At 44.4% G+C, this 24,761-nt stretch overlaps 1 protein-coding gene across 2 annotated transcripts; it reads left to right on the forward strand.

Annotated features, from left to right (window-relative positions):
• The first annotated feature begins 1,964 nt into the window (after positions 1-1,964).
• ZNF606 (zinc finger protein 606) lies at positions 1,965-24,761 on the forward strand. 2 transcript variants are annotated; one of them, XM_049621841.1, is made up of 8 exons: positions 1,965-2,541; positions 2,710-3,052; positions 3,628-3,734; positions 5,011-5,067; positions 5,603-5,691; positions 14,719-14,845; positions 15,318-15,413; positions 20,762-24,761. In XM_049621841.1, exons 3-8 carry the CDS (start codon positions 3,704-3,706, stop codon positions 22,735-22,737), a joined length of 2,376 nt encoding a protein of 791 aa, XP_049477798.1. In that variant the 5' UTR covers positions 1,965-2,541; positions 2,710-3,052; positions 3,628-3,703; the 3' UTR covers positions 22,738-24,761. The 2 variants fall into 2 exon arrangements, with proteins under 2 accessions (XP_049477798.1, XP_049477797.1); XM_049621840.1 differs by having other exon boundaries at positions 1,965-3,052.

Here is a 24,761-nt window from a genome sequence, read left to right on the forward strand (position 1 = left end):
CAGGATAATGGCTGTTTCTAGAAGGTGGTTTCTGTCAAAGAGGGGAACACAGAGGTTTCAGTTGCATGGATAATGTCGTATTTTTTTTTTTTCCAGGTTAGGAGTGCTTTCACTGAAATCCATACAATTTTATTATGTTTTACATGTTATTTTTATTATTTTAATGTTTATTTATTTATTTTAATGTTTATTTATTTTTGAGAGAGAGCATGAACACGGGAGGAGCAGACAGAAAGGGAGACACAGAATCAGAAGCAGGCTCCAGGCTCCAAGCTGTCAGCACAGAGCCTAACCTGGGGACTCGAACTCATAAACACTTGAGATCATGACCTCAGCTGAAGCCTGACGCCTAACCGGCTGAGCCACCCAGGCGCCCCCTAATGTTTATTTATTTTTGAGAGAGAGAGAGAGAGACAGAGAGAGAGAGAGAGAGAGAGAGAGAGAGAGAGAGTGTCGAGGAAGAGTGGAGAGAGAGGGAAACAGAATTCGAAGTAGGCTCCAGGCTCCGTGCTGTCAGCACACAGCCTGACGTGGGACTCGAACCCACAAACTGAGATCATGACCTGAGCTGAAGTCAGAGGCTCGTTAACTGAGCCACCCAGGCGCCCACCTCTACCTTTAAAATACTATGTCACGGGGGCGCCTGGGGGGCTCAGTCAGTTAAGTGTCCAACTTTTGTTCATTTGGGCTCAGGTCAAGATTTTGAGGTTCATGAGTTCCAGCCCCGCACTGGGCTCTGTGTTGGCAGTATGGTGCCTGCTTGGGATTCTTTCTCCCTTTGCCTCTCCTAACTCGCGCATTCTTTCTCAAAATAAATAAATAAACTTAATTTAAAAATACTAAGGGTGGCGCCTGGGTTGCTTAGTTGGTTGAGCATCTAACTTTGGCTTAGGTCATGATCTCGTGGTTCAGGAGTTTGAGCCCCGCATGGGACTCTGTGCTGACAGCTCAGAGCCTGGAGCCTGCTTTGGATTCTGAGTCTCTCCGCCGGCCCCTCCCCTGCTTGTGCTCTCTTTCTGTCTCTCAAAAATAAATAAACATTAAAAAAAAAAAAATACTAACGTCCACAACTGGATGCGGATCACCACCACTTTGATCCAAGCTGTCCTTTTTTTCATTTTGATTACTGCATTAGTTTCAAGGGTCTGACCCCTCACGGTCTCTCTGACCACTGTGCTGTTCCCCCAACTGAGCAGTCAAAACTAGGGTGGACGAATGCACAGGCCAAGATGAATCAGGAACAACAAGGAGGAAAAGGTGGGGGAGCCAGGGAAGCTTGGGGGTGAGGGTCACCTCAAACACGGGTGGGAAAGAGGTTCCAACAGGGTCCCCAAGGGCTGTCAATGTGGGGGGGGGGGCGGTTCCAGGCTCAGCTAGGGCTGGAGGGGGTGGTGGCCCAGGGATCCTCCCCGTGCTGGATGAGGAGCCTTTTGGTCGTCCCCGTCCATGCTCTTGAGTAGTGGTTTGAGTGACAGTCGCTGAGGCAGAGATTTCGTTAGCCATGTTCCCTGCTGTTCTTCAGCGCGGCTCAGTAAACGCTGACTCCAGGAAACATCCCAACATAGGTCGATGGTAACGCAGGCTGCCATAAAGCTTCGCCGTCCAGGAAGAGATTTGGGAACAATTCCTTGTTTTAAAGGGCTTTATGCGAGAAGCTCAAAACCAGGTTCCTCATTTGAAAAGGAGTATCAGAACAGCTATGTTGAATGAAAGGATCCCTTGAACGCGTTCAGGCCTGCGTCTGGGAGCGTTAAACGATCAGACTTTGTCAAGTTTGCACTGGTGAGCCGCCATTTCACAGACGGGCAAACTGAGGCTCGCGGGGCCGCGATCTACCCAAGCCTTTCCAAGATGGGCAGCGGCGGCGGGGAGGGCCGTCTAGGCCCCGGACAGTACCGTCGGCTCGCCGGCGGCTGTGATACTAGCCGCCGACGTAAGCCCCAGGCGCCGCGGTGGCCGGACTCGCGGCAGAGTTGCTCGGAGTACGTGCCATGGCGACGCTTCCGGACCAACCGGAAGCCCACTGCCCAGAACTACAACTCCCGGCAGTCCGCGCGACGCGTCCTGGTCGACGCCGGGGGAGCGGCCGCCATTGTCCGCCGCCGAGGTGAGGCGGTTGCCCAGGCGGTGGGGTCGCCGCCGTTGCCGCCGTGGGAGCCAGGAGGTTGGGAGAACAAGCGCGAAGACGCGGCGCCTGCAGTCGGGGCCGGCGCGGATCCCGCGCCTGCCCCTTCCGCGTCCGCTTCGCGCCCCTGTTTCCTTTGGTTCTGCGACCCTCCCGCCTCCCGCCTCTGGGCTCGCGGCCGCGCTGGGCCGGCTGGGCGGGCCCCGGTGAGCCCTGCACGTCGGGCCTGGCGCTGGGTAGCAGCCGTCGGCTCAGCGCGCCTTTGTCTGCCCCGCCGCGCGTGAAGATCCCAAGCGTACCGCCAGGCCGAACCTTGGAGCGGAACAAAAGCCCGAAGCGAAGCGGCGAAGCGATCCCAAGCTTGCTAAGTCGCTTGCCTCGAGCCGCGGGGACCGGCCCGCAGGGGTGGGAACCAGGTAAGGCCGGCCGCGAACCAGGTAAGGCCGGCCGCTCGCGGGTGCGGGCTCCCGAGCATCGCCTCCGCCTCCGGTGGTGCAGAAGAGATCGGGCGGGAGGCCAGGCAGCAGGTGATGCGGCGCCTCTGAGGCCGTTAAAGGGAATAATAAACACCTTTCTTTCCCCAGCGGGTGTTTCTCGTCCGCGCGGGTTCAGCTAAGGCGCCGAGGGACGACGGCGACCGTGGGAGGGGGACAATCCCCGTTTCTCTTCACCGTGCAGTGACGGCGGACTTGGTTAGGTTGCAAACAGCGGTGCGGAATCGTTTGCCTACTTTGAGTTTTGGCGCAGATCCCGGTGTTCCTGGGGCCAGCAGGCGTCCTGGTGCTTTATACTCACTCCCAGGAATCCGCAGAGCTCTGACAGTTGGCCCTCGTACCCTCGAGAGGTCTCGGGACTTGCACAAAGACTTGGAACCGACGGACTTTGTGGTCTGGGCTCCACATCAGGAAACGGACAGACTTGGGCCCGGTAGGTCTTGCCGGTTGAGTTCTTGTTTCCCTCCTCCCTTCCTCCCTTTTAGATAAAGGTTGCATAACAGAAAATCATTTTAGAGTACAGTTCACTGTTTTTTGTTGTATATTCAGAAAGTTGTGCAATAATAACTACTATCTAACAGAACATTTTCATCACCTCCTATAAGAAACCACCCGCACCATTAAGTGGTCACTCCGCATCTCTCCCTCCCCGCCCAGCTCTAGGCAACCATTGATTTCTTGGGGGGGGGGGGGGGATGTGCAGGTGGATTTTACAGTAGTTTTTGTCAAATCAACCAAAAAGTAACCTCGAGGTTGTCACTGACTGTCTCTTAACAACCACTGACAAATTTATACCCTCTTATTCTGGAGTGTGGTCTTTTTTTCAGCTTATTCAGGTCACTCTTCATTTATGTCCTGGAATTCTGTTGTTTTTGACACGTAAATTCTGTTTTCTTACAATGCTCCCTACAAGTCTTTTGTTGCTTCCTTGGATGGGCTGTGTTCTTTGTTCCCACTGGCTCTTCTGTGACAAAGGACCAGTTTTGTCTTTTCCATTTTTGTCATTAGGTTGGTATTGCAATTGTCTGTGAATCACCTTAATCCAGTGCTTTTGGCCAGGCACCTGGTGGATTGATCCTGTGGGATGGCAGCTGTCAATCCATGGGCCTCCTGGGGTAAGTCCCAATTCTGTGTCTTCTGGGCCTCCTCAGTGGTGAACCTGCTGCAGCCAGGGGTCAGAGCTAGGGAGGGACTGAGAGTTTTGGGGGATTGGAGGGAGTCTCTCTGTCTTGGTATAGAATTAGAACTGAGTGAGATTAAAAAAAAAAAAGACAACTTGGTTGTTGGTGAAAAAGGAAAGTGGTTAGTGTAAAAGACAGTGTTATTTTGTATATCTATAGTCTTCAGATGTGTTAGTGGTTCTAAGACATTTTCTACTGATTTGTGGGATTGCTTAGAAGACAGACATACATACAATCAGAATTTCTCTATCATTGCCGTATTTTTTACCTTTAGTGTTGTTTCTCATTTATGTAGCAGTGGCATGTAATTTAAGAACAATGTTAAATAGCGTGATGTCAGTGATGTGTTATCTTTAAGTGAGGTTTCATGTATTTATCACTAAAGACATCAAGGGAGTATCTTACTACTTAGATTATTATTTTTATTTTATATATTTTTTAATTAATTATTTTTTCATGTTTATTCATTTTTGAGAGAGAGAGACACACACAGTGCCAGTGGGGAGGGGGCAGAGAGAGAGGGAGACACAGAATCCAAAGCAGGCTCCAGGCTCTGAGCTGTCAGCTCAGAGCCGGATGCAGGGCTCCAACCCACTAATGGTGAGATCATGACCTGAGTGGTCAGATGCTTAACTGACTGAGCCACCCAGGCGCCCCTCTACTTAGATTATTTTTAAAATTGGGTAACCTTAAACATTTTATCAGATACCTCTTCAGCCATTCAAGTGATTCTATTCTTCTATTATTATCATTTTTATTAAAAAAAATTTTTTTAATGTTTATTTTTGAGAGAGAGCATGAGCAGGGGAGGGGCAGAGAGAGAGGGAGACACAGAATCCTAAGCAGGCCCAGGCTCTGAGCCGTCACTACAGAGCCAAATGCAGGGCTTGAACTCAAGAGCAGTGAGATCATGCCCTGAGCCAAAGTTGGACACTCAACCGACTGAGCCACCCAGATGCCGCCAAGTGATTCTATTCTTGATTCTTCTTGGCTATATCATGTCAGATTTTTGGGTAGTGACTTACCTGTGTATTTCTAGTATAAATCTAGCTTGTTATGTTGGATTTTGTTACATGCCTTGGGCTCTGTTTATGGAACTTCGTTACACCCGTTAGTGAGACAGATCTGCTTTTCTATTTTGTTGCCTTTAGTCATTGGGATTGTTGTCACAGTGGCTTTTCTTTACTTGTCCCAACCTGATCTGGTGCAGGTGTCCTTACGGACCAGTCCTGGGGAATGGCGGCTGTTGACCCGTGGACCTCCTGGGGTGAGTCAAAAGCCTGTGTCCCCATTGGCCATGTTTTCTGTTGTGTCATGCTTCTTCCAGCAGTGACCTGCCGTGGCCAGGGATTGGAGCTGGGGAGCCAGGTGGGGATTTAGGGCAGGGGGGGTTCTGGTCCAGGTCTCTCTGTGCAGAGCTGGAACAGGGACGGATCAGAACATTCCATTGGGTGATAGAGTGATGGTGACACCTCCAGGAGAAGGGTGCATGAGAATAAGTGTGTGGCCATTTACAGCTCGGGTCCAGAAAGGATGTGAACTGGTACTACTTCTCAGAGATGGTGCTTCTGAGTAAAGGGGGCCAGTGCAGGACTCATGTTTAGGAACATTACTTCTCTTCTCGGAGCCCCATTTCCTTCATCTATAAAATGAGGAGTCTCTTTCTTTGCCCAATGGACACGGCTAGGAACTAGCTCTCCCTCAGCACACTCCCTGCCCCCGCCGTCACCCTAACCAGGAAGGACTCGTCGGCATACTTCCGGTGGGGAGAGCTGCCTCCGTGACTTTGTTTTCCTCCCCAGCTCTGTGTCCTCAGGACTCTGCCTGGCCTGTGGAAGAGAGCCCCAAGGAGGAGAGGAGGGTCACTGGGCTCCCGACAGCCCAGGTCCAGGTGAGTCAGGCATCTGCTTTTTCCTGAAGGGCTGTCCTGTACCCTGGGGTGTCCAGGTTGTCCCCCACCATCCTAGTCTTTGTGTTCATAAGTTTATAGCAGCTAGACTTTGCCTAAAGAAAGAGTCGGCCAGAAGTTAATTGCTTTCAAAGCACAGACAGGGAGAATTCAAACAGTTTTCTGTGACTTGGAACCACATTATCGACCAACCTGTTCACAGAACTGAGCCCTGGCAATGCCGTGTGTTGTTTTGGTGGACGAGGGGCAGCCCCTTTGGCCGGCAGCAGCCCCCTTTTCTCCTCCCACCTTACCTCATGTATTCAGTGCCATATTGGGTTGATGCTGTCCTGTGAGCTCTGTGCTTGCTGGGCAGAGAACATGGATAAGTCCAAGCCCTGGTCCCGAGAAATTCTCAGTCCCCTTTCCCAAGGTGGTTCAGTCAGCTACTGAGGCCTCATGGCCTGCTGGTGCCACACCTGTGGTTCAGGACATGGGCCTGAGATGCTTAGGGAGGCCCCAAGCCTTGGAGAGGCTGAGCCCAACTAAGGCCTCGAGAAGTGGGAGACAGTCTGCATAAAGTCACTGGGGCACAGAGCAGCCGGAGTCCTTCCGCTGTGGGGAGGGACGCTGCCCGGGAGACATGATGCACTTGCACCAAGAGGTTAAGGGGGCTGCAGGGGCCTGGCCTTTTGTGACCCTGCCTGTGTGTGTTGGGTGAGGGTGGGGGCACCGCATGACCGGCATCTGGGTGAAGGATGACCCTAGTTAGAATTGAGGATGCAGAGGCCAGGATGAACCTAACCAGGCCCTGAATGCCTACTGTGGAGCCAGGGCTCCATTCTGGTGGTAATAAAGAGCTTCCTAAGTGCAGTGAGCAGGAGGTGCCATTGTCTAAAATGTGGCTGGAAGGGTGTCCCTGGCAGGAGTGTGGGGGGAACGGGGTCGTGGGAAGCAGGCTGGCATTTCAGGTGTCAGTGTGACCAGGGCCTGGGAGCAAGACCTTAAGAGGTGTAAGGGAGTTGATGCAGGGTAACTTTGAGACTATTAGCATGTGAGGATGGGTCCTGAGAGGAATATGACAGGAGACATGATATGGAAGAGGTGGCAGGAAATAGGATAGCAGAGTTGATGATACTGGAAAGATGTCCACTCCTTTTTCTCCTGCCCAGCCTCTTCATTAGAGACACCCACTTAAGAAAAACCAATTGTTTTAATGACTTTATTAAAATATTCAAATACCATAAAAGCGTATAGTTCTGTGGGTTTTTGTATATTCACAGAATTATGCAACTATTACCAACCAGTATCTATTTCTGGTTCTGCTTCTAGAACATTTTTCATCCCCAAAAGAAATTCTATACCCATTAGCAGTCACTCCCTGTTCCTACCACCTTCGACCCCTGGCAACGACTCATGTACTTTCTTTATGTGTTTGTCTCTCCTGGACATTTCACATAAAGGGAATCATATGATATATGACCTTTCGCATTTGGTTTCTATCACTTAGCATATTTTTAAGGATCATTTATGTTACAGTACGTATCAGTATTTTATTTATTTATATGATTCAGAGGCAGCCATTTTTAACTTACTGTTTTTGGTTCCTTAGGGTTGTCTCCATATTTCTAAATGAGATCCTGATTCATGAAATTTACATTTACTATTGGCTCCCTACTATGAAAAATGAAGAAAAATAGTTTTGTTACCATATTTAGGTTTTATTTGCTAAGTTTAAATAATGGATCAAACAAATGTACTGAGGTATAAAATTATTAATAACGTCTCTACGTAACTTAATGCCTCCCCCCCAAATTAAAAATATGTGATGAAATTTCCCATGGTTTCAAAGCTGACTGGTGAAGTGCATCGCAAGTATGCTGTCCTCACGTGGCAGCACGGCTGTCCCGGGGAGCAGAGGGCCTGAACCACGTGGTGCAGAGTGGTGGTTGTCTGGCATCAGAACTCGGGCAGCTTTGATGTTCATGGCTGATATGTTATATAGTCATTTTCAGATTCTGTAAAAGAATCGGCAATGAGGCAAGGCTGAAAGATGGGCCCTGAATCAGTCGCTTGGGAACAAAAGTTAGTTGTAATAAAATGCTGTGAAGAAGTCTTAATAACCACTGGGCTGCACCCTGCTGTTAATTTATGTGAGGGTTCCTGAGAATTATTAGGGTTAATGCTGAGAAAATAAAATGGAGAATTAAAATAACAACACCCTCCAGTGTCTGAAGAGTTGTGATTTCTGAGAACATGCTCCTGGCCCCTCCCCACACTCACTTCAAATTTTTCCCTGTGGGAGATTCAAGACTTGAATCCTGTGAGTTTTGTACTAAGCGAGGTCTTCAGGAACACTAATGAGAGCCCCATTTCCCTCCACTGTTCCCTCCAAGTTAAATACTGAAATAAAGCATTCATCTGGTGAAAACATCAAATGCTGTCATCCCTTGTTATCTGAATAGTCCATTTTGGAGAACATGTTGCATAGCAAAGTTTCAACTAGTGGGAGCCCAGATCCCATTATTTTGAAGAATAGGGAAAATGATGATACCCCATTTAAAAAACTCCAGCCAGCCTCCTCAGATATGGAAACTCTCCAACCTGTCTGTAACAATCCGCCGATGATTTGTGCATGATAAGTGTGCACGTAAATAACAGTAATACTCTGTACCCATCCCTGGCTGGTCTGAGGATGTGCACGTAGTTGTTTTCCTTCTCTGCAAAAAACTTACTGAAAATACTAATGAAATTCTGAAGTTGCCAAAGAACCCATCTGAATTTCCCCAGATTTCGTGAATGGGCCAGCTGTCCATGATATAATGCAGGAGCTGATTTTACATCTTCCCTCGGCACCCTTACATCTTCTCTCAAACCTTCCCATGATGTAGATGTACGGTCGGGTTCCGTAAAGTGCCGTCGGGAGCCCTGGTAAGCGCTCATGCGTATGAACAAAGTGAAATTGCAAGAATGACTACAGGAAATTTAGGTGGGACATTTGCAAGTTACCCTAGCAGATGTTTGTAAAGTGCAACCTCACGTAAGGGTAACCTGGGAATGGAACGGCTCGCTCCTTCCTGTGCTAGCTTCTAGGGTCCCTCTAATCCACAGTGGTGAGACTGGGTGCGAGACCTCCATCTGCTCTTTCTGTTTCACTTCTAGTCTTGGTTTTGGATTTTTTTTTTTTAATTTGTTTTTAATGTTTATTTATTTTTGAGACAGTGGGAGAGACAGAGTGCAAGCAGTGGAGGGGCAGACAGGGAGACACAGAATCTGAAGCGGGCTCCAGGCTCTGAGCTGTCAGCCCAGAGCCCGACGTGGGGCTCAAGCTCACGAACCATGAGATCATGAATGACCTGAGCCGAAGTCGGACACTTAACCGACTGAGCCATTCAGGTGCCCCTGGTTTTGCCTTTTCTGCCTCTTCAAGGCCGCCATGAAGTGTGGACCCCAACATGGGGACATACTCAGCTGGGCATCTTTTTTTCTTCCCCTTTGGCAGCACGTGAGTTCCTTCCCCTTTGATAACATCTACAAATCTGGAAATATTTCTTTTTACTTATTCAAAGTTTTATTTTGACAAATCCCATAAGCACAGAAAAGTATGGAAAGCAATCAAATATGGTCTCCATTACTCAGAATGAAGTTGTTAATGTTTTGTAATATTTGCTTAGTTTTCCCCAGTCACATTCTCTTCCCATGTTTACCCAGAATAGCTGCTTACGGTGTGTACACAGCTAATCAATTGTCTTACTCATATGTAGATAATAAGCTATTTATATAGACATCACATAGATAGTAGTCTAATTCTTTTTAAGTTTTTTTTTTCCCTAAGTCATCTCTATACCCCAGTGTGGGGCTCAAACTCCCAACCCCGAGATCAAGAGTTGCATGCTTTTCCTACCCATAGCTTTTCTATACCTTTCTTTGCTTATTCAAGGTCAACTTTGAGATCCATCCATGTGATAAGTTCCTTCCTTTTGCCCTCTGTTCATCCCTTTTACAGATGGGCGTAGAAGCCCCCCCCCCCCCCATTTTTACTATTCCAGGAAAAGCTGTGTGGACCTTCTTGTAATATCATTTTGTGCATACATCTAAATGTTTATCTAGACGTACCCCTCAAAGCAGAAGTATGCTGAGTTTTAGGGTGCACGTTTGCAGTATGACCAGCGCTGCCCCGTGGCTCTTGGAAAGGGCCTCCTCTGGTTCTCACCGCCATGGAAGAGAGCCTGTCTCCCTGCATCTCTGCTGCTGAGTGGCAGTGTCGGGTCTTTTAATTTTTGCATAGCTCAAGACCAAAATGGTAGATTGTGTGGTAGATTCAATGGTAGATTCCTTGATTGCTAGCAAGGTTGTGTATCTTTACATATTGTTACTGGTCATCTGGATTTCTTCTCTGTCTCTCTCCCACTCCTACCTCTGTGTAGACTCTGACCTGTTGATACGTAGGCATTTTATATGCATTCTGGATCCTGGTTCTTTGCCATGTGTGAATTGTCTTCTCCCAGTCTGTAGCTTGTCTTAACTTTGTGGTGTTCTTTGTCAGTCCCATGTTTCCCGTATCTGTATTTGTTTATAGCTAGTGTTTTTGTTTCTTGTTTAAAGAATTCACATATTAAAAAAAAAAAAAATTCTGTTCCTTTAGGTTGTTTCTGAGGTCTTCTCTTACATGGTGGGCCTCCTGAAGCAATTGCTGTGTGTTCACATTTTTTTTTTTTTTTAACATTTTATTCATTTTTGAGACAGAGACAGAGCATGAACGGGGGAGGGTCAGAGAGAGAGGGAGACACAGAATCTGAAACAGGCTCCAGGCTCTGAGCGGTCAGCACAGAGCCCGACGCAGGGCTTGAACTCACGGACCGTGAGATCATGACCTGAGCCGAAGTCGGACGCTCAACCAACTGAGCCACCCAGGCGCCCCGCTGTGTGTTCACATTTAATAAATTCTTGTTCTTTCAGAGCCCCTCTTGTGTCATCCTGTTTTATACTGAAATCCCTCCAATCAGAGAATTGGGATTGCAGTTCATTGAAAGTAGGATTGTAGATATTGCCAGTATTCTGTGTACTTTTGGCTTCTGCGTTTGGTCTCCCCGCCTGTGCTGCACATGTTCCTAGCGTATCCAGGGCTCTTGTGGTCTCCTGTGCTTACCAGGGAAGAGCTGTGAAGCTGTGTTTGAGTGTTCTGCTTTCCTGTGGCTGAGTAGGTTTGGTTCCTGATTGGCCTTCCTGTGTGTGTGTCCGTCTGTCTGTCTCCCTCCCAACGAATCTCACTCTAAGCTCCATGGACCTGCTTGGGCCAGGATCCTCGGGTTGGTTGTGTTTCCGGGCATGCAGCTGGCTGTCAGGCCACAGACCTCCTACCCCACATTGTTGAGGTTTCAACTCTGGGGTTGTTGGTCACCCGAGCAGCTGGAGAACCTCATGCACTCCTGTGTCTGAGCAGGGTCAAGGCAGTGTTACCCGAGTGTAAGTGCAGGGCATTTGGTGGTGGTGCTGCCCACAGGTGGCTGGTTGGGAGCTGGGATAGCTAGCAAAGCTGTGCTGAGTACGGACTTGCCTTGTCACCTGTTTTCAGCCTGCCTCTCACTCCTGACTTAATCGTTTAAGCTCAGAGCCCCAAGCCTCTCCTGGGAACTTCTTCCACCGTAGCCCTTCTAATGTGTGGGGGCTGGGATTCCCTCTGCTTTGTTTCCTTGGTCTGCTACTCTTTCATCTGTTCCCCATCTTGCAAGAACGTGTGGAACAACACGTGCCAATGGCCTCTTCTTTTCACTGGCTGGGATGTTTCTCTTTCTCAAACTTTATTTAGGAGATATTTAAACCCTAAAGTGGAATCTGGACCTTGTGTTAGTTCCTGTTAGCATTGTAACAACTTACTACAAACTTAATGTCTTAGAATAATATGAATTTACTGTCTTGTTCTAGAGCTCAGAAGTTTAAAATGGGTTTGTAGGCTCTTGGCAGTCAGCCAGTTCTGTGTTCTCACTGATACCACTTCTTTGACATATTGTTATGTCTTCTCTCTCCCCTTCAGATGTCAATAAATAGCAACATTTTTCAAAGACAAGAAAAAAAAAATGGGTCTGTAAGGCCGTGTTCCTTCTGGAGGCTACAGGGGAGAATCTGCTTCCTTGCTTTTCCCAGCTTCTGGAGGTTACCCTAATTTCTTGGCCTGTGGTCCCCACCCTCCATCTTCAGGATGCCTTGATCCAACATCATGTCTCCTTTTACTCAGACCCTCCTCCTTCCTCCTTGTGATTACATTGAGCCCACCTAGATGATCCAAGATAATCTCCCCAAATCAGTATCCTTAATGTAATCACATTTCTGCAGAGCCCCTTTAACATAATGGTTATAGGTTCTGGGATTTAGGATGTTGCCATGTCTTGGTGAGGGGTGTTATTACAAACACCCATGTTCAATAACTTCAACTGTCAGCTTTTAGCTTTGTGCCTTTTTCTCTATCCTGACACAAAAACTGGAATATTTTAAAGCAAATTTCAGATATTCTGTCATTTTGCTTATCAACACTTCTGTGTAATTTCTAAGATATAACATCCTTTTTAGAAAATAATAACTTTATCTTTTCACACCCAACAAAATTAACGACAGTAAGTCCCTGTTATTAGTTAATACCCGGCAATGTTCAGTTTTTTCCAATTGTCCCCAAAATATGTTTTACATTTGGTTCAAATCAGGATCCAAACAAGGACCACACACTGTGTGCTTAATATGCTGAAGAAACCAGGTCACTTTCTTGTTGGTTGCCTGATTTTGCCCTCTTGATGACATTGGGTGAGTTCCTCCATCCCTTTGCCTTCCATAAGCTGATAATTGGACTAGAGGGATGAGTAGATTCAGGTCCCATATTTTTGGTGAGAGTACACCATAGGAGGTGCTGGGTCCTTCCTACTCTGTTGCATTAGTGGGTACAGGACGTCTGATCGTCCCATTTTCGGAAGATGCGATGGATTAGGCTAACTATAGCCGCCCCTCCATTATTCTTCATGTTATTCAGACACGTTCAGTGTCTGCCTTCCATGTGTGATGTAGCAGTTCCTGATGATCGTTGCCAATGTCGACTACTTGATTAAAGGTTGCAGAATCGCTCCCTGCAGTGTCTGTTAGATGTAGTTCTTTTATTCCTTAGGTGCGTATAGGGATTCCATTGGGGTCTTGGGAGGGGTGGGAGGTTAACTTGTGACTTGGTTCACCAGCTTAACAGCTGCTAGGGTGTGGGTTTGAAGCTTGTTAAGTGTAGCTGAACTGAAGCCATCAAGTAGATGCCACCCTCTGTGGGAGTTAGGTGGCATGAGGGAGCACACCAAGAGCACCCTGGTGAGAAAGCATGGCCTCCCAGCTGCGTGTGATTGGGTGTGATTGCTCTGTGAAAGTACACTGAGCTTATTATTTCAGCTCACTTGGGCTTTGTGCACTTCACTGTCCGAATGTTGCACTTATATTAAAAAGTTTATATTACTTAAAAACATAGAAGCATCACCCAGCAAGGAAACTGAGGCCCTAGGCAGATCTGTAGAAGAAAGCCAAGGTATTGGCTTGATGAGTCCAAGGTTAGGGATAGTTGCACTAGGAAGTTTTGCTCTGCAGTTTTAAGTGCTTTTCAGAGTAAGGGAATTACTGCAGCAGAATCAGTTCTGTGTTTTAAGCTAAGCATTATTTGGTGGAGGGGGAGCAGTTGGGATCGACAGAGTAAAAGTTGTTACATTGAAGACCAGCCATGAGGGTGAACCTGATCAGAGATACCGAGCTCAATTTGTGAGCCTTGACCGGCAGGGACAGAAAAGAAGGGCGTGAGAAAGGCTGTATGGGGGAAGCAGTAACATAGCGGGCCATGAAGGCGTGGGGAGAAGTTCACAGGAGGCTCAGTGTGGAAATTCGCTGACATGGAGGTGGACCAGAAAGCTGGTTTCAAGATGGAGGGGAGGACCTAGAAGCTATCAGGGCCTGTGGGAATTGTAGTATACCACCCCTGATGGACAGCTCACTCCACCACCACCACAAGGGAAAGCACGCTCCCACTCCACCCTGGAAGTGCCCAGATAACTGAAGCTGACACTGAGTGCTTAAGAGCACTGTGAGCCAAGTGATGCGTTCATTGCAAAAGGTTATAATCATCTTCCCCTCTATGTTTCCAGTTGAGCATTCCTGGTTCTATTTTTCCTAAAAACATCAGTTGGAACATTTTAAAACTCAAGGTTGTTTTTTTTTCTTTAAATTTTTAATGTTTATTTATTTTTGAGAGAGACAGTGTGAGCAGGGAAGGGGCAGAGAGAGAAGGAGATAAAGAATCTGAAGAAGGCTCCAGGCTCTGAGCTGTCAGCACAGAGCTGGATGCAGTGCTGGAACTCACGGACCGTGAGATCATGACCTGAGCCGAAGTCGGATTTAACCGACTGAGCCACCCAGGTGTCCCAGAACTCAAGGGTTTTTTGACAGCAACCGTACCTGATTCTCTGGCTTGGGCTGCTCTGCTCAAAGCTATCATACTCTTAGCTCCAGTCCTTGGGACAGAGATGATCTGGGAATGGAAACCTCCGTATAGTCCCTAGGAAGACAGTCTGTGAATATTTAATATCACCCTTCCAGGTACTAGATCCACATGTTGAGCAAAGACTCCAACCTGTTTAGCCTGCAGGCAGTGCTTGTAGTCTGTTTCCTCCCTGATCCTGGACTTGAGTATCTTTATCTCCAGAGAAGGGGGCCACTGGCCTGGTGGGAGTCCTATCCATACTAGCCAGTATTACTAGAACTGGGTAAGAGCCTTAAGAGAGACCTATTCATTTTTGTTGTGGTTATCATGGGCCTAGATACCTAATTTCCTAAGAGTATCCCAAATAGGGGGCCCTTAGGTGGCTCCCAGTGGGACCTGACAAATCAGTTATAGTAGTGAACATATCCAGGATAATTCTATATCCTGTCTCCTCCCCAGTGCGGTCAGCCTCACTCCATCCCCAGAAAACATTAGAGGATGTGGCTGCAGGCTGAGGAGGAACATCTCTGCTCTTTTAGGAACCAGTGACCTTCAAGGACGTGGCTGTGGACTTCACCCAAGAGGAGTGGGGGCAGTTGGACTCTATTCAGAGGACCCTGTACCGTGACGTGATGCTGGAGACCTATGGGCATCTGCTCTCTGTGGGTAAGGTGGTGCTGCCTGAGTAAATGAAGGTGTTTCCATGCAATACCTTCTGGTTCTCTGTGTTTAAGAGCTCACAGGCTGTAACTATTGGTAATATATGTTAACTAGATTTAGTGTTACGATAATAACACTAAATGATAATTTCACAATGTATACAAATATTGAAACATGTACACCTGAAACTGATATAATGTTCTGTGTCAATTACATCTCAGTTTTAAAAATTAGCAACGCATAACACCACCACTGACCAATAACACTCAATAAATAAAATAAAAAATAAATAAAAAAGAGCTCATGAGGGTCTCAAAAGGGCTGAGATGATCTTGAGCCCTCCTGAGGTTCAAGAACAAAATTCCTAATGCTTATAAAGCATAAAGTATGCTTATTCTGCCCAAATGATAAGTCAGGGAAGAACAGGCAAGGACATTTTCAAGGCTACACAAGTCTGTGTTTTTTCCTCCATGTGTAGGGAATCAGATTGCCAAGCCGGAGGTCATCTCTCTGTTGGAGCAAGGAGAAGAACCATGGTCAGTGGAACAAGCATATCCTCAAAGCACTTGTCCAGGTGAGGGCAGGTGGGAGCAAGGAACTTTCCTCCAAGCCCTCCTTGTTTGAGAAAGGGGCTGAGGCCATGAGGAGTTACCTTCCTCAGAGACATTCACAATTTCCTCCAAGGAGCTGTATCCCGTGTATTGACTTTTTTGTAGCTGTTGATTCAGAGCAAAGGTGGCCACCCTATTAACAAGGTAGCAGATTGTATGAGCTGCAGTTTCCCTTCCTCTCCATCCATTCTCCTGATGCCTCTCATATTCTCTGCTGTCCCTTTCTCTGAGATAATTTCTCACTCACTTACCTGCTTTTTAGTGTGTTCATTTCCTTTTGTGACAGACTCACAGCCAGGAGCCACAGACTCTTTTTTTTTTAAGGGTTTTATATAGGTAATGTATTCACATGGTTCAAAAAATTCAGAGCTACATAGAATGTGTGAGCTGAAAAACCTCACTTATTTTTGCTGCTGTTATCCACATTATTTCACCCCACCTCCCCACAGGGCACGTACACACAAGTAACCACTTTTCTTTTATTATAAATGTTTCAGCTATTTTCTTAGTGGTTTCCCTGAGGATTATAATTAATATTTTAATTTATAGTAATGTACTTTGGTTAATACCATTAATTTTGGTAGCATACAAAAACTTTCCTTCTGTGTATTTCTATCCTCACCCATTTATGCTGTTATTGTCAGAAATTACATCTATACATAGTATGTCCATCAACACAGACTTACAATTATTGCTTTGTTTTTGTCTTTTTTTAAAATTTCTTTTTTATTTTTGAGAGAGAGACAGAGCGTGACTGGGGGAGGGGTAGAGAGAGAGGGAGACACAGAATCCAAAGCAGGCTCTAGACCTCTGGTGTGGGGCCTGAACTCGAGAGCTGTGAGATCATGATCTGAGCTGAAGTCAGACGTTTAACCAACTGAACCACATAGGTGCCTGTTTTTGGCTTTTAAATCAGATAGGAAAAAAAAATTACAAGCAAAAAATGTGTTTAGACGGCCTTGTCATATTTACCTATGTAGTTACATTTATTGATGTCCTGTATTTTGAGTTACTGCCTGTGTCCTGTCATTTCACCCAAAGGACTCCATTTGTTTTAGGGCAGGTTTGCTGGCAGCAGACTCTCTCAGATGGTTTATTTTGGAGTGCTTTCCTTTCCCCCTCATTTTGGAAGGAGAGTTTTGCCAGATACAGGATTCTTGGTTGGCAGTATTTTTCTTTCTTACCTCCATGGTTTCCAGACAGGTATGCCCTGTTGGTCATATGAAGATCCCTTGGATGTGATGAATACCTTTTCTCTTGCTGCTTTCAGCATCCTCTATCAGGCTTTGGCTTTTGACAGTTTAATTATCATATGTATTCTATGTTCCCAGAAATGTTTTAGAACTTTTCAAAGCCCCTAAGAACGTCTTGTCCCTTGGCTTTTTAAAAATCATTTTGGTTTTGCGTATTGTTTGCTTTAGCTATTTGCCATCGTCTCAGGCGGTAATGACTTTTTAATATACTGCCTGTAAATGTTTGACAAATACCTGCTTCCTAGAGGCTTCCAGCCCCTGACAACCTTTCAAGGGCCTGACAACCACCAAATGGGTCAAATAATGACTATTCTTTGGGAATGAGGCTTTGGGGAACCCCCAGCTTCGTTCTGTTCCCTCTAGTACCAGAAATATTGGCTGTTATTTTACAAGGCTGCTGCTGAGCCAGGGAGCCAGAGGTGGGACTAGGGTAAGTTACAGTGCCCCAAAGCCCACTGTTCCAAAAATTCAGCTGTCTTTCTTGAATAAACTCTTCTCTGGGCTGCCAGAGGACTTTGGTTAATTTATAGAATTCTGAGGAAATTGATTCTGACAGTTTTTGGTTGCTTTTATGGAATGGTGAAATTTCAGAGGCCCTATTTTGCCATTTTTACTGACATCTTGCCCCAGATAATCAGTTTTAATAATTTCTATTATATGTTTCCAGAGTTTCCTTTCACAGCTAAAAGCATATAGAGATATGGTTATTTTCACCTTTCTAAAAGTAGATTATAATCTATTCTGTTGTGTATCTTGCTGTTTTTAATTTAATAATGTACAACAGCCTGTTCTTGAGTTGTGAAGGTGGCTATCTTCCCATCCATTCTAATGAAGTAGGCTTTTTGGAGTCTCATCAGTTGCCCCCATTCATATCTGAAACCTTCCATCAAGGGCTCTGAATTCCAGGAGCTTTAACTCTCCTACTCTTGGCGCTGACCATTCTGAGTTACTATCCTGAACCCCCGTCCTGAGGTTTGGTTCCACCATCTCCATCCTTAAACTTCTGTCTTGCAAATCACCTCAACCAACTCTGTGATCCTGCTAGAACCGGGAAGCTCATCTCTTCCTTCTAAATTATGTTTCGTCCTCTTTTTGATGCATATCGCTGGTACCAGCCTCCTGTGAGTCCTCCAAGCTGGAAATTGAGAAGTCTTACCTTCCTTTTCTTCTCCAAGATGTAATGGTTCTTCTAGCTCCTGAGATTTTCTGCCTCTGAAATGTTAGTTGTGTGTCACTCAGCTTCTACCAACATCACCCTCAGGTCCCTTACCAAATTCCAGCTCAAGTTAATGAATAAATTTTTACTTATTATTAGCTACCTCAGGTGTTTTTTCTTGATCTACCTCCGTGAAATCTTCTATTATGAGCTCTCTGTCAGTAAATCTGCAGTGATTCGAGTAGCCTTTTAAATAACTCTGACTAGATAGGTTTCAAGACCATCCATTTTTTTCTGTTATTTTTCTCATTTTGTCACTAGCTCGTGCTGTACAGGAGCAGTATGTCTATATTCAAGTAAATCCTGAAGGCTGAGCTCATGTCATTTCTCTTGTGCGAAACCTTCCTAGATTGTTTCTGTTGAGTACTAATCTCTGATCTCCTTTCCTAGTCTCCCACCCGCCCAGCAACTGCATCCCCTCAGGCTCAGTGATACACTGTGTGTATTGTTGACAACTGTTTACTATGTCCTCTCATCACATAGGTTCTAACTCCCAGGTTAGATGATACTTTGTTGTCCTGTCTCTGGTTCTGGATACTCAGACTACAAGTACCAACTATAAAGTAGGACAAGAATTGTTCATTTGCTTAGCTACCATTTCTTAAAGTTTCTACTGGAAGGATTCAAAATCTATATGAAGATTGATCATTCCCTAACTTCTAGGAGCTAAGCTTGAAATTAGTAATAAATGCCACATCTTGAGCAAAGTAGGGCCCCTGTTGTAATGGAGTTGGATAGTAAAAGGAAGGAAATGGTGTATAGTGAAGACAGAAGAAAAACCTAGAGAAAGTGGACAAGAGTCTGTGTCGAATAAGGTATCTGTGGCTTAGACCCTGTGGTAGGGTAAATAATGACACCCCCTTCCTCCCAAAGGATGTCCACATCTTAAACTTGTGAATATGGTACTTCGTATGGCAAAGGGGCTTCTCAGATGTGAATAAATTTTGAGATGGAGGGATTATCTTATATTATCTGAATGACCATGGTAATTGCAAGGTCCTTGTAAGAGTGAGGCAGGAGTGTCTGAGACACAGAGAGGAGATGTGGTGACAGAAACAGAGGATGAAGTGATATGCTCTGCAGATGGAGGAAGGAGCTATAAGCCAAAGGATGCAGGCAGCTTCTAAAAGCAGGAGAAGGCCACGCTGTAGATTCTGCCCTAGAGGGAGGCTCCCCTGATTGTAGCCCAGTAAAAGCCATTTTGGACTTCTGACTTCCAAAGCTGTAAAGTAATAAGATTGTGTGATTTTAAGCTGCTGCATGTGTGGTAATTTGTTATAGTAGCAGTAGGAAACTCAGACAGACCCCTTCAGTTGTTGGAGGACTGTTACCTCAGCAGTGATGGTGGATAGCTTTCATATGTTGAACTTGCCAGACATTTCACTGGATTCACAATCTCGTGAAGATATTGGAAACATCCTCTGTGGATAGTATAGAGCCAGTATGTATGAATGTATGTGCGTGTGTGTGTGTGTGTGTGTGTGTGTCTGTTTATATATACATAGATTTTTAAAAATTTTATTTGTAAGTAATCTCTACACCCAACGTGGGGCTTGAATTCACAACCCCAGGATCAAGAGTTGCACGCTCTACTGACTGAGCCAGCCAGGTGCCCGGAGCCACAATTTAAATACAGATTATATCAGGCTATAACTCCTGTGTCTTCATCATAATGTGTTGCCTTTCGAGTCTGTCTTGTGTGCCATTGCTTTGCAAATCATTCTGTAGTTAGAAGGGTTGTAACTGTAGGAGTGTTCTTAAACTATGCTGATTTGTGGGCTGACGAATTTTGTGTCATTGACTGAATGGAATATGAAACAATGCGACAGCATATTAACATAGATAAGATCCTTGCTTGAAGCTTCTGTTGGTGATACTTTCTCTTAATGCCAGTCCCTCCTTTTTGGGGGGCAGGTGTCAAAATAGGGAAGGAGTCAGGATATTAAAACACAGAAGTGAATTAGGACACTTTCATCATTTAAACATAAGTTAAAGGCCTGATTGCTTGTTTATCTTGTAAGCAAGTTATTTCTTATTTTTTCACCTTAATAATATTCACTGGGTCCCTTTGTCAGGGATCCCTCAGGCCACCCTAGGGTTCAGTGATTTCACTAGGATGCACAGGACTCAAAAGTCATTGTACTTTTGTAATGCTGTATGACAGTGAAAGGATACAAAGCAATGGCAGCAGAGGAAGAAGGCACATGAATATAAGTCTGGAGGAAACCAAGTGCAAGCTTTCAGTAGTCCTTTTCCAGTGGAGTTGCAGAGGACACACACGTTTAATTCCTTCAGGAGTGAGTTGTGACAACACATATGACATGTCATCTACTAGGAAAGCTGGCCAGAGCCTAGGAGTCCAGGGTGTTTATTGGAGATTTGAATACACAGTGCCTGTGTAACTGACTGCAACCACTGAAGCTCCAGACCCCCCAGAAGGAAAGCAGATGTTCACCATAAATGACCATAAATGTCATTTGTACACACTATCTAGAGAGATGCTACACAGTGTGCTTCAAGGCCTCAAGCATGCAAAACACTCTTAGACCATTCCAGGACCTCGATTCCTTTACCATACACCTTTATCCTGGTCTTTTTTTCTATGGGAAAATGCACTTAAATGGTTGTTATTGGTATCCAGTATACACTTAGGCTGGTTCACATACTTTTTTTTTTTCACTATTCTCCTCTTCCCTGTTATGATCTTTGTGTTACAAATCTATTTGAAAACAAGGTCACACCTGCCTTTTCAATAATACGGACAATAAATCTCACTTTTCCCACTCTGTTCTCGGAAATTTTTTCTCTGTGCTCTCATGGCTTTTTTTTCTGATTATTTCAGAATGGATGAGAAATCTTGAAAGCAAAGCATTGATCCCAACACAAAGCATTTTTGAGGAAGAACAATCCCATAGCATGAAGCTGGAAAGATACATATGGGATGATCCTTGGTTCTCCAGGTTAGAAGTCTTGGGATGTAAAGACCAGTTGGAAATGTATCACATGAACCAGAGTACAGCTATGAGGCAAATGGTCTTCATGCAAAAGCAAGTACTATCTCAAAGAGGTTCAGAATTCTGTGAACTTGGAGCAGAGTGTAGCCAGAGCTTAAACTTTGTTCCATCTCAGAGAGTTTCTCAAATAGAACATTTCTATAAGCCTGATACAAATGCTGAAAGCTGGCGGTGTAACTCAGCCATAATGTATGCAGATAAGATTACCTGTGGAAATCATGATTATGACAAAACTTTCTACCAGTCCATACAACCTAATCAGCCTGAAAGGATGCAAACTGGAGGTAATCTTCTTAAGTGTACTGATGCTGTGAAATCTTTCAATCATATACTACATTTTGGTGATCATAAGGGAATGCATACAGGAGAAAAACTCTATGAATATAAGGAATGCCATCAAATCTTTAACCAGAGCCCATCATTTAATGAACACCCACGACTTCATATTGGAGAAAACCAGTATGATTACAAAGAATATGAGAATATCTTTTATTTTTCATCATTTATGGAGCGTCAAAAAATTGGTACTGTAGAGAAAGCATATAAATACAACGAATGGGAGAAAGTCTTTGGGTATGACTCATTCCTTACTCAACATACAAGTACATACACCTCAGAGAAACCCTATGAATATAATGAATGTGGAACATCTTTCATCTGGAGCTCTTACCTTATCCAGCATAAGAAAACTCATACTGGAGAGAAACCCTATGAATGTGATAAATGTGGAAAAGTATTTAGGAATCGTTCGGCCCTTACTAAACATGAACGGACTCACACTGGAATAAAGCCCTATGAATGTAATAAATGTGGAAAAGCCTTCAGCTGGAATTCTCATCTTATTGTACATAAGAGAATTCATACAGGAGAGAAACCTTATGTATGTAATGAATGTGGGAAATCTTTCAACTGGAACTCCCATCTTATTGGACATCAGAGAACTCATACCGGAGAGAAACCCTTTGAATGTACTGAATGTGGGAAATCTTTCAGCTGGAGCTCCCATCTTATTGCCCACATGAGAATGCATACTGGAGAGAAGCCCTTTAAATGTGATGAATGTGAAAAAGCTTTCAGGGATTACTCAGCCCTTAGTAAACACGAAAGAACTCACTCTGGAGCAAAACCATATAAATGTACTGAATGTGGAAAATCCTTCAGCTGGAGCTCACATCTTATTGCCCATCAGAGAACTCACACAGGAGAGAAACCCTATAACTGTCAGGAATGTGGCAAAGCATTCAGAGAACGCTCAGCCCTCACTAAACACGAAATAATTCATTCTGGAATCAAGCCTTATGAATGTAATAAATGTGGGAAGTCCTGCAGCCAGATGGCTCACCTTGTTAGACATCAAAGGACTCATACTGGAGAAAAGCCCTATGAGTGTAATAAATGTGGAAAATCCTTCAGTCAGAGCTGTCACCTTGTTGCTCATCGGAGAATTCACACTGGTGAGAAACCCTATAAATGTAATCAGTGTGAAAGATCTTTTAACTGTAGCTCTCACCTTATTGCACATCGGAGAACTCATACTGGAGAGAAACCATATAGATGTAATGAATGTGGGAAAGCATTTAATGAGAGTTCTTCCCTTATTGTACATCTAAGAAACCATACTGGAGAAAAACCCTACAAATGTAATCATTGCGAGAAAGCTTTCTGTAAGAATTCTTCTCTCATTATTCATCAGAGAATGCATAGTGGAGAGAAACGCTTTATATGCAATGACTGTGGAAAAGCCTTTAGTGGTCACTCAGCCCTACTTCAGCATCAGAGAAATCATAGTGAAGAGAAACTGTGAATTGAGTTGATAAGAGATTTTTCTTTTATTGTACATTTGGTAACACACTGAAAAAAAACCCTATAAATATAATCAAGAGGGCAAATTGTTTAGTAAGAATTCAGAAAGACTTCTTTTTATTATTTGGTAGAAAGTATCTCCTTAGAAGAAACCTATGAATGAAAAGAATAGAACAAAGCTTTCAGCAGTTATGTAGCCTTTATTTAATATCAGAGAATTACAGTGAAGAAAACTCAAATCCCCTCATGGTCCTACTTGATTCCTACCAGGAATCCTACTTGAGGAACATGAATATAGGGAATAAGACTTCTTTCAGTAAGAGATCTCAACTGAGGTCTGAATTTGTGGATTGCAGTGCATTGTTAAGGGAAACCTTATTCTAGGAAAAGTTTTTTAACTGAAAGTACACTGTTTTGCATCAAGCTGGAATAATGGATAGGAAGCTTTATAATAACATCTTGTGCATAATTATGGAAATACAGATTTTGCTGTTACAAAGGGAGAATGTGGGTGCCGTTTAAGGAACACAATATGAGATACTAAATCTGAATTTAAGAAAAAAAATTAGTATTGAATGGGATATTTACTGTCGATCAAGATTAACCTTAGAAAAGATTAGTAAATGATTTTACTAATGGTGGAAAGATTATTACCTAGAAGTATGAGACTGATGTTGTTAGAACAAAAGTTGACAGTTTATGACCCATTGTGTCAGTGTCCATGGTTTACTCATGATTGCATTGTTGGACAATTCACCTGTAATCTGTTTTAGGCAATCACTGTAAGTTACAATTGTGGACACTGCATCGATATACATAATGTTAAGGAATGAAAAGGACACAAAATTGTATATACGTATCTATTATAACATCTAAAAAATGTATATGGATAAGGACTGGAAGGATCCATGGAGAAATTAACCTTGTTAATTTAAGATTTTTAAAAAAGTTTTATAAACACAGCACGTATGTGCTAGGCTTTGTTTTAAATGCTTTCAAATATTAACTTGTTCAATCTCCTTAACTCTATGAGATAGGTACTATTATTATCCCAGTTTTACAAATGGAGAAACTCGTGCAGAGTGTTGAGAAACCTACCTAAGGACACACAGCTATTAAGGAATGGAACCAAGATTGTTTGGCTCTAGAGTCATGTTTTTAACTACCATGTTATGCTGCCTCTCCAGTGATTTTTTTTTTCCCCTAAATTTTTCTTTTGTTCAGTTTTCTATAGTAGATAACTTGATAATAAAAACCGAGAAATTCCTAAACAGTGAGAAATAAAGTTACCTGGCTCTCTGACCTGAATGATTTCTGGTAACATGAGAGCTAAGCGGCCTTTGGAATATGAAGTCTGGATTGGACAGTCAGAATCACTGCCATTTTCTAGTACTTGGGTTCCCTAAGATTTCACCACCCACAATCCTGAGCATTACAGCACAACAGTGACTGGAAGACAAATCGGAGGTTTGGGCAATGCTGAGGAATGCCTCTTGATGGGGTTAGAATGGCCCTTGTGGGGCAGAGAGCAAGAGACACTACAGCACATGGGAGCATTGTTTCCCAAGGTCTCTCTCAAATTCAGTGTTTATGCTTTCTTTATCTTCTCTTGATGAGAAGATTGCTTGATAGTAGGGGCACTTCAGAAGGGAAGGAAGCTCACCAATTCATCAGAGTGAGGAAGTCTCTCTGAGTGCTCCTAGGGGAAAGGAGGCAGGATGGATAAGCAGATTTAGGTGGCTTCTCTCCTGTTCACAGATATTTCCTCTATTTCCCTAAAGTAGGACTATAATTACGGGCCAGGAATCCTTGGATAGGCTTCAAGGACATTGGTTAGAAATCCAGGATTCAAAAGGTTCATCTAGTTCTTACAGGGTCCCCATTGGTTGAGAAACAGTGACCTACTGGTGTGGGAGGGTGTGTGTTCTGTAGCTGGAACTCACATAGGTATGTAACATCTGATTCCTTACCTTTCAGGGCTTAGTGCATAGTGGTCACCCAATAAATGTTGCAGGAGTAAATTAA

This window comes from Panthera uncia, assembly GCF_023721935.1.
Source record: "Panthera uncia isolate 11264 chromosome E2 unlocalized genomic scaffold, Puncia_PCG_1.0 HiC_scaffold_19, whole genome shotgun sequence".
Classification (NCBI taxonomy): domain Eukaryota; kingdom Metazoa; phylum Chordata; class Mammalia; order Carnivora; family Felidae; genus Panthera; species Panthera uncia.

Coding starts and splice junctions, on each gene's coding strand:
- ZNF606 (XM_049621840.1), top strand. CDS start 3,704: ATGGCAGCTGTCAATCCATGGGCCTCCTGGG. Junction 3,735..5,010: donor CAATCCATGGGCCTCCTGGG/GTAAGTCCCAAT, acceptor GATCTGGTGCAG/GTGTCCTTACGGACCAGTCC. Junction 14,846..15,317: donor TGGGCATCTGCTCTCTGTGG/GTAAGGTGGTGC, acceptor CTCCATGTGTAG/GGAATCAGATTGCCAAGCCG.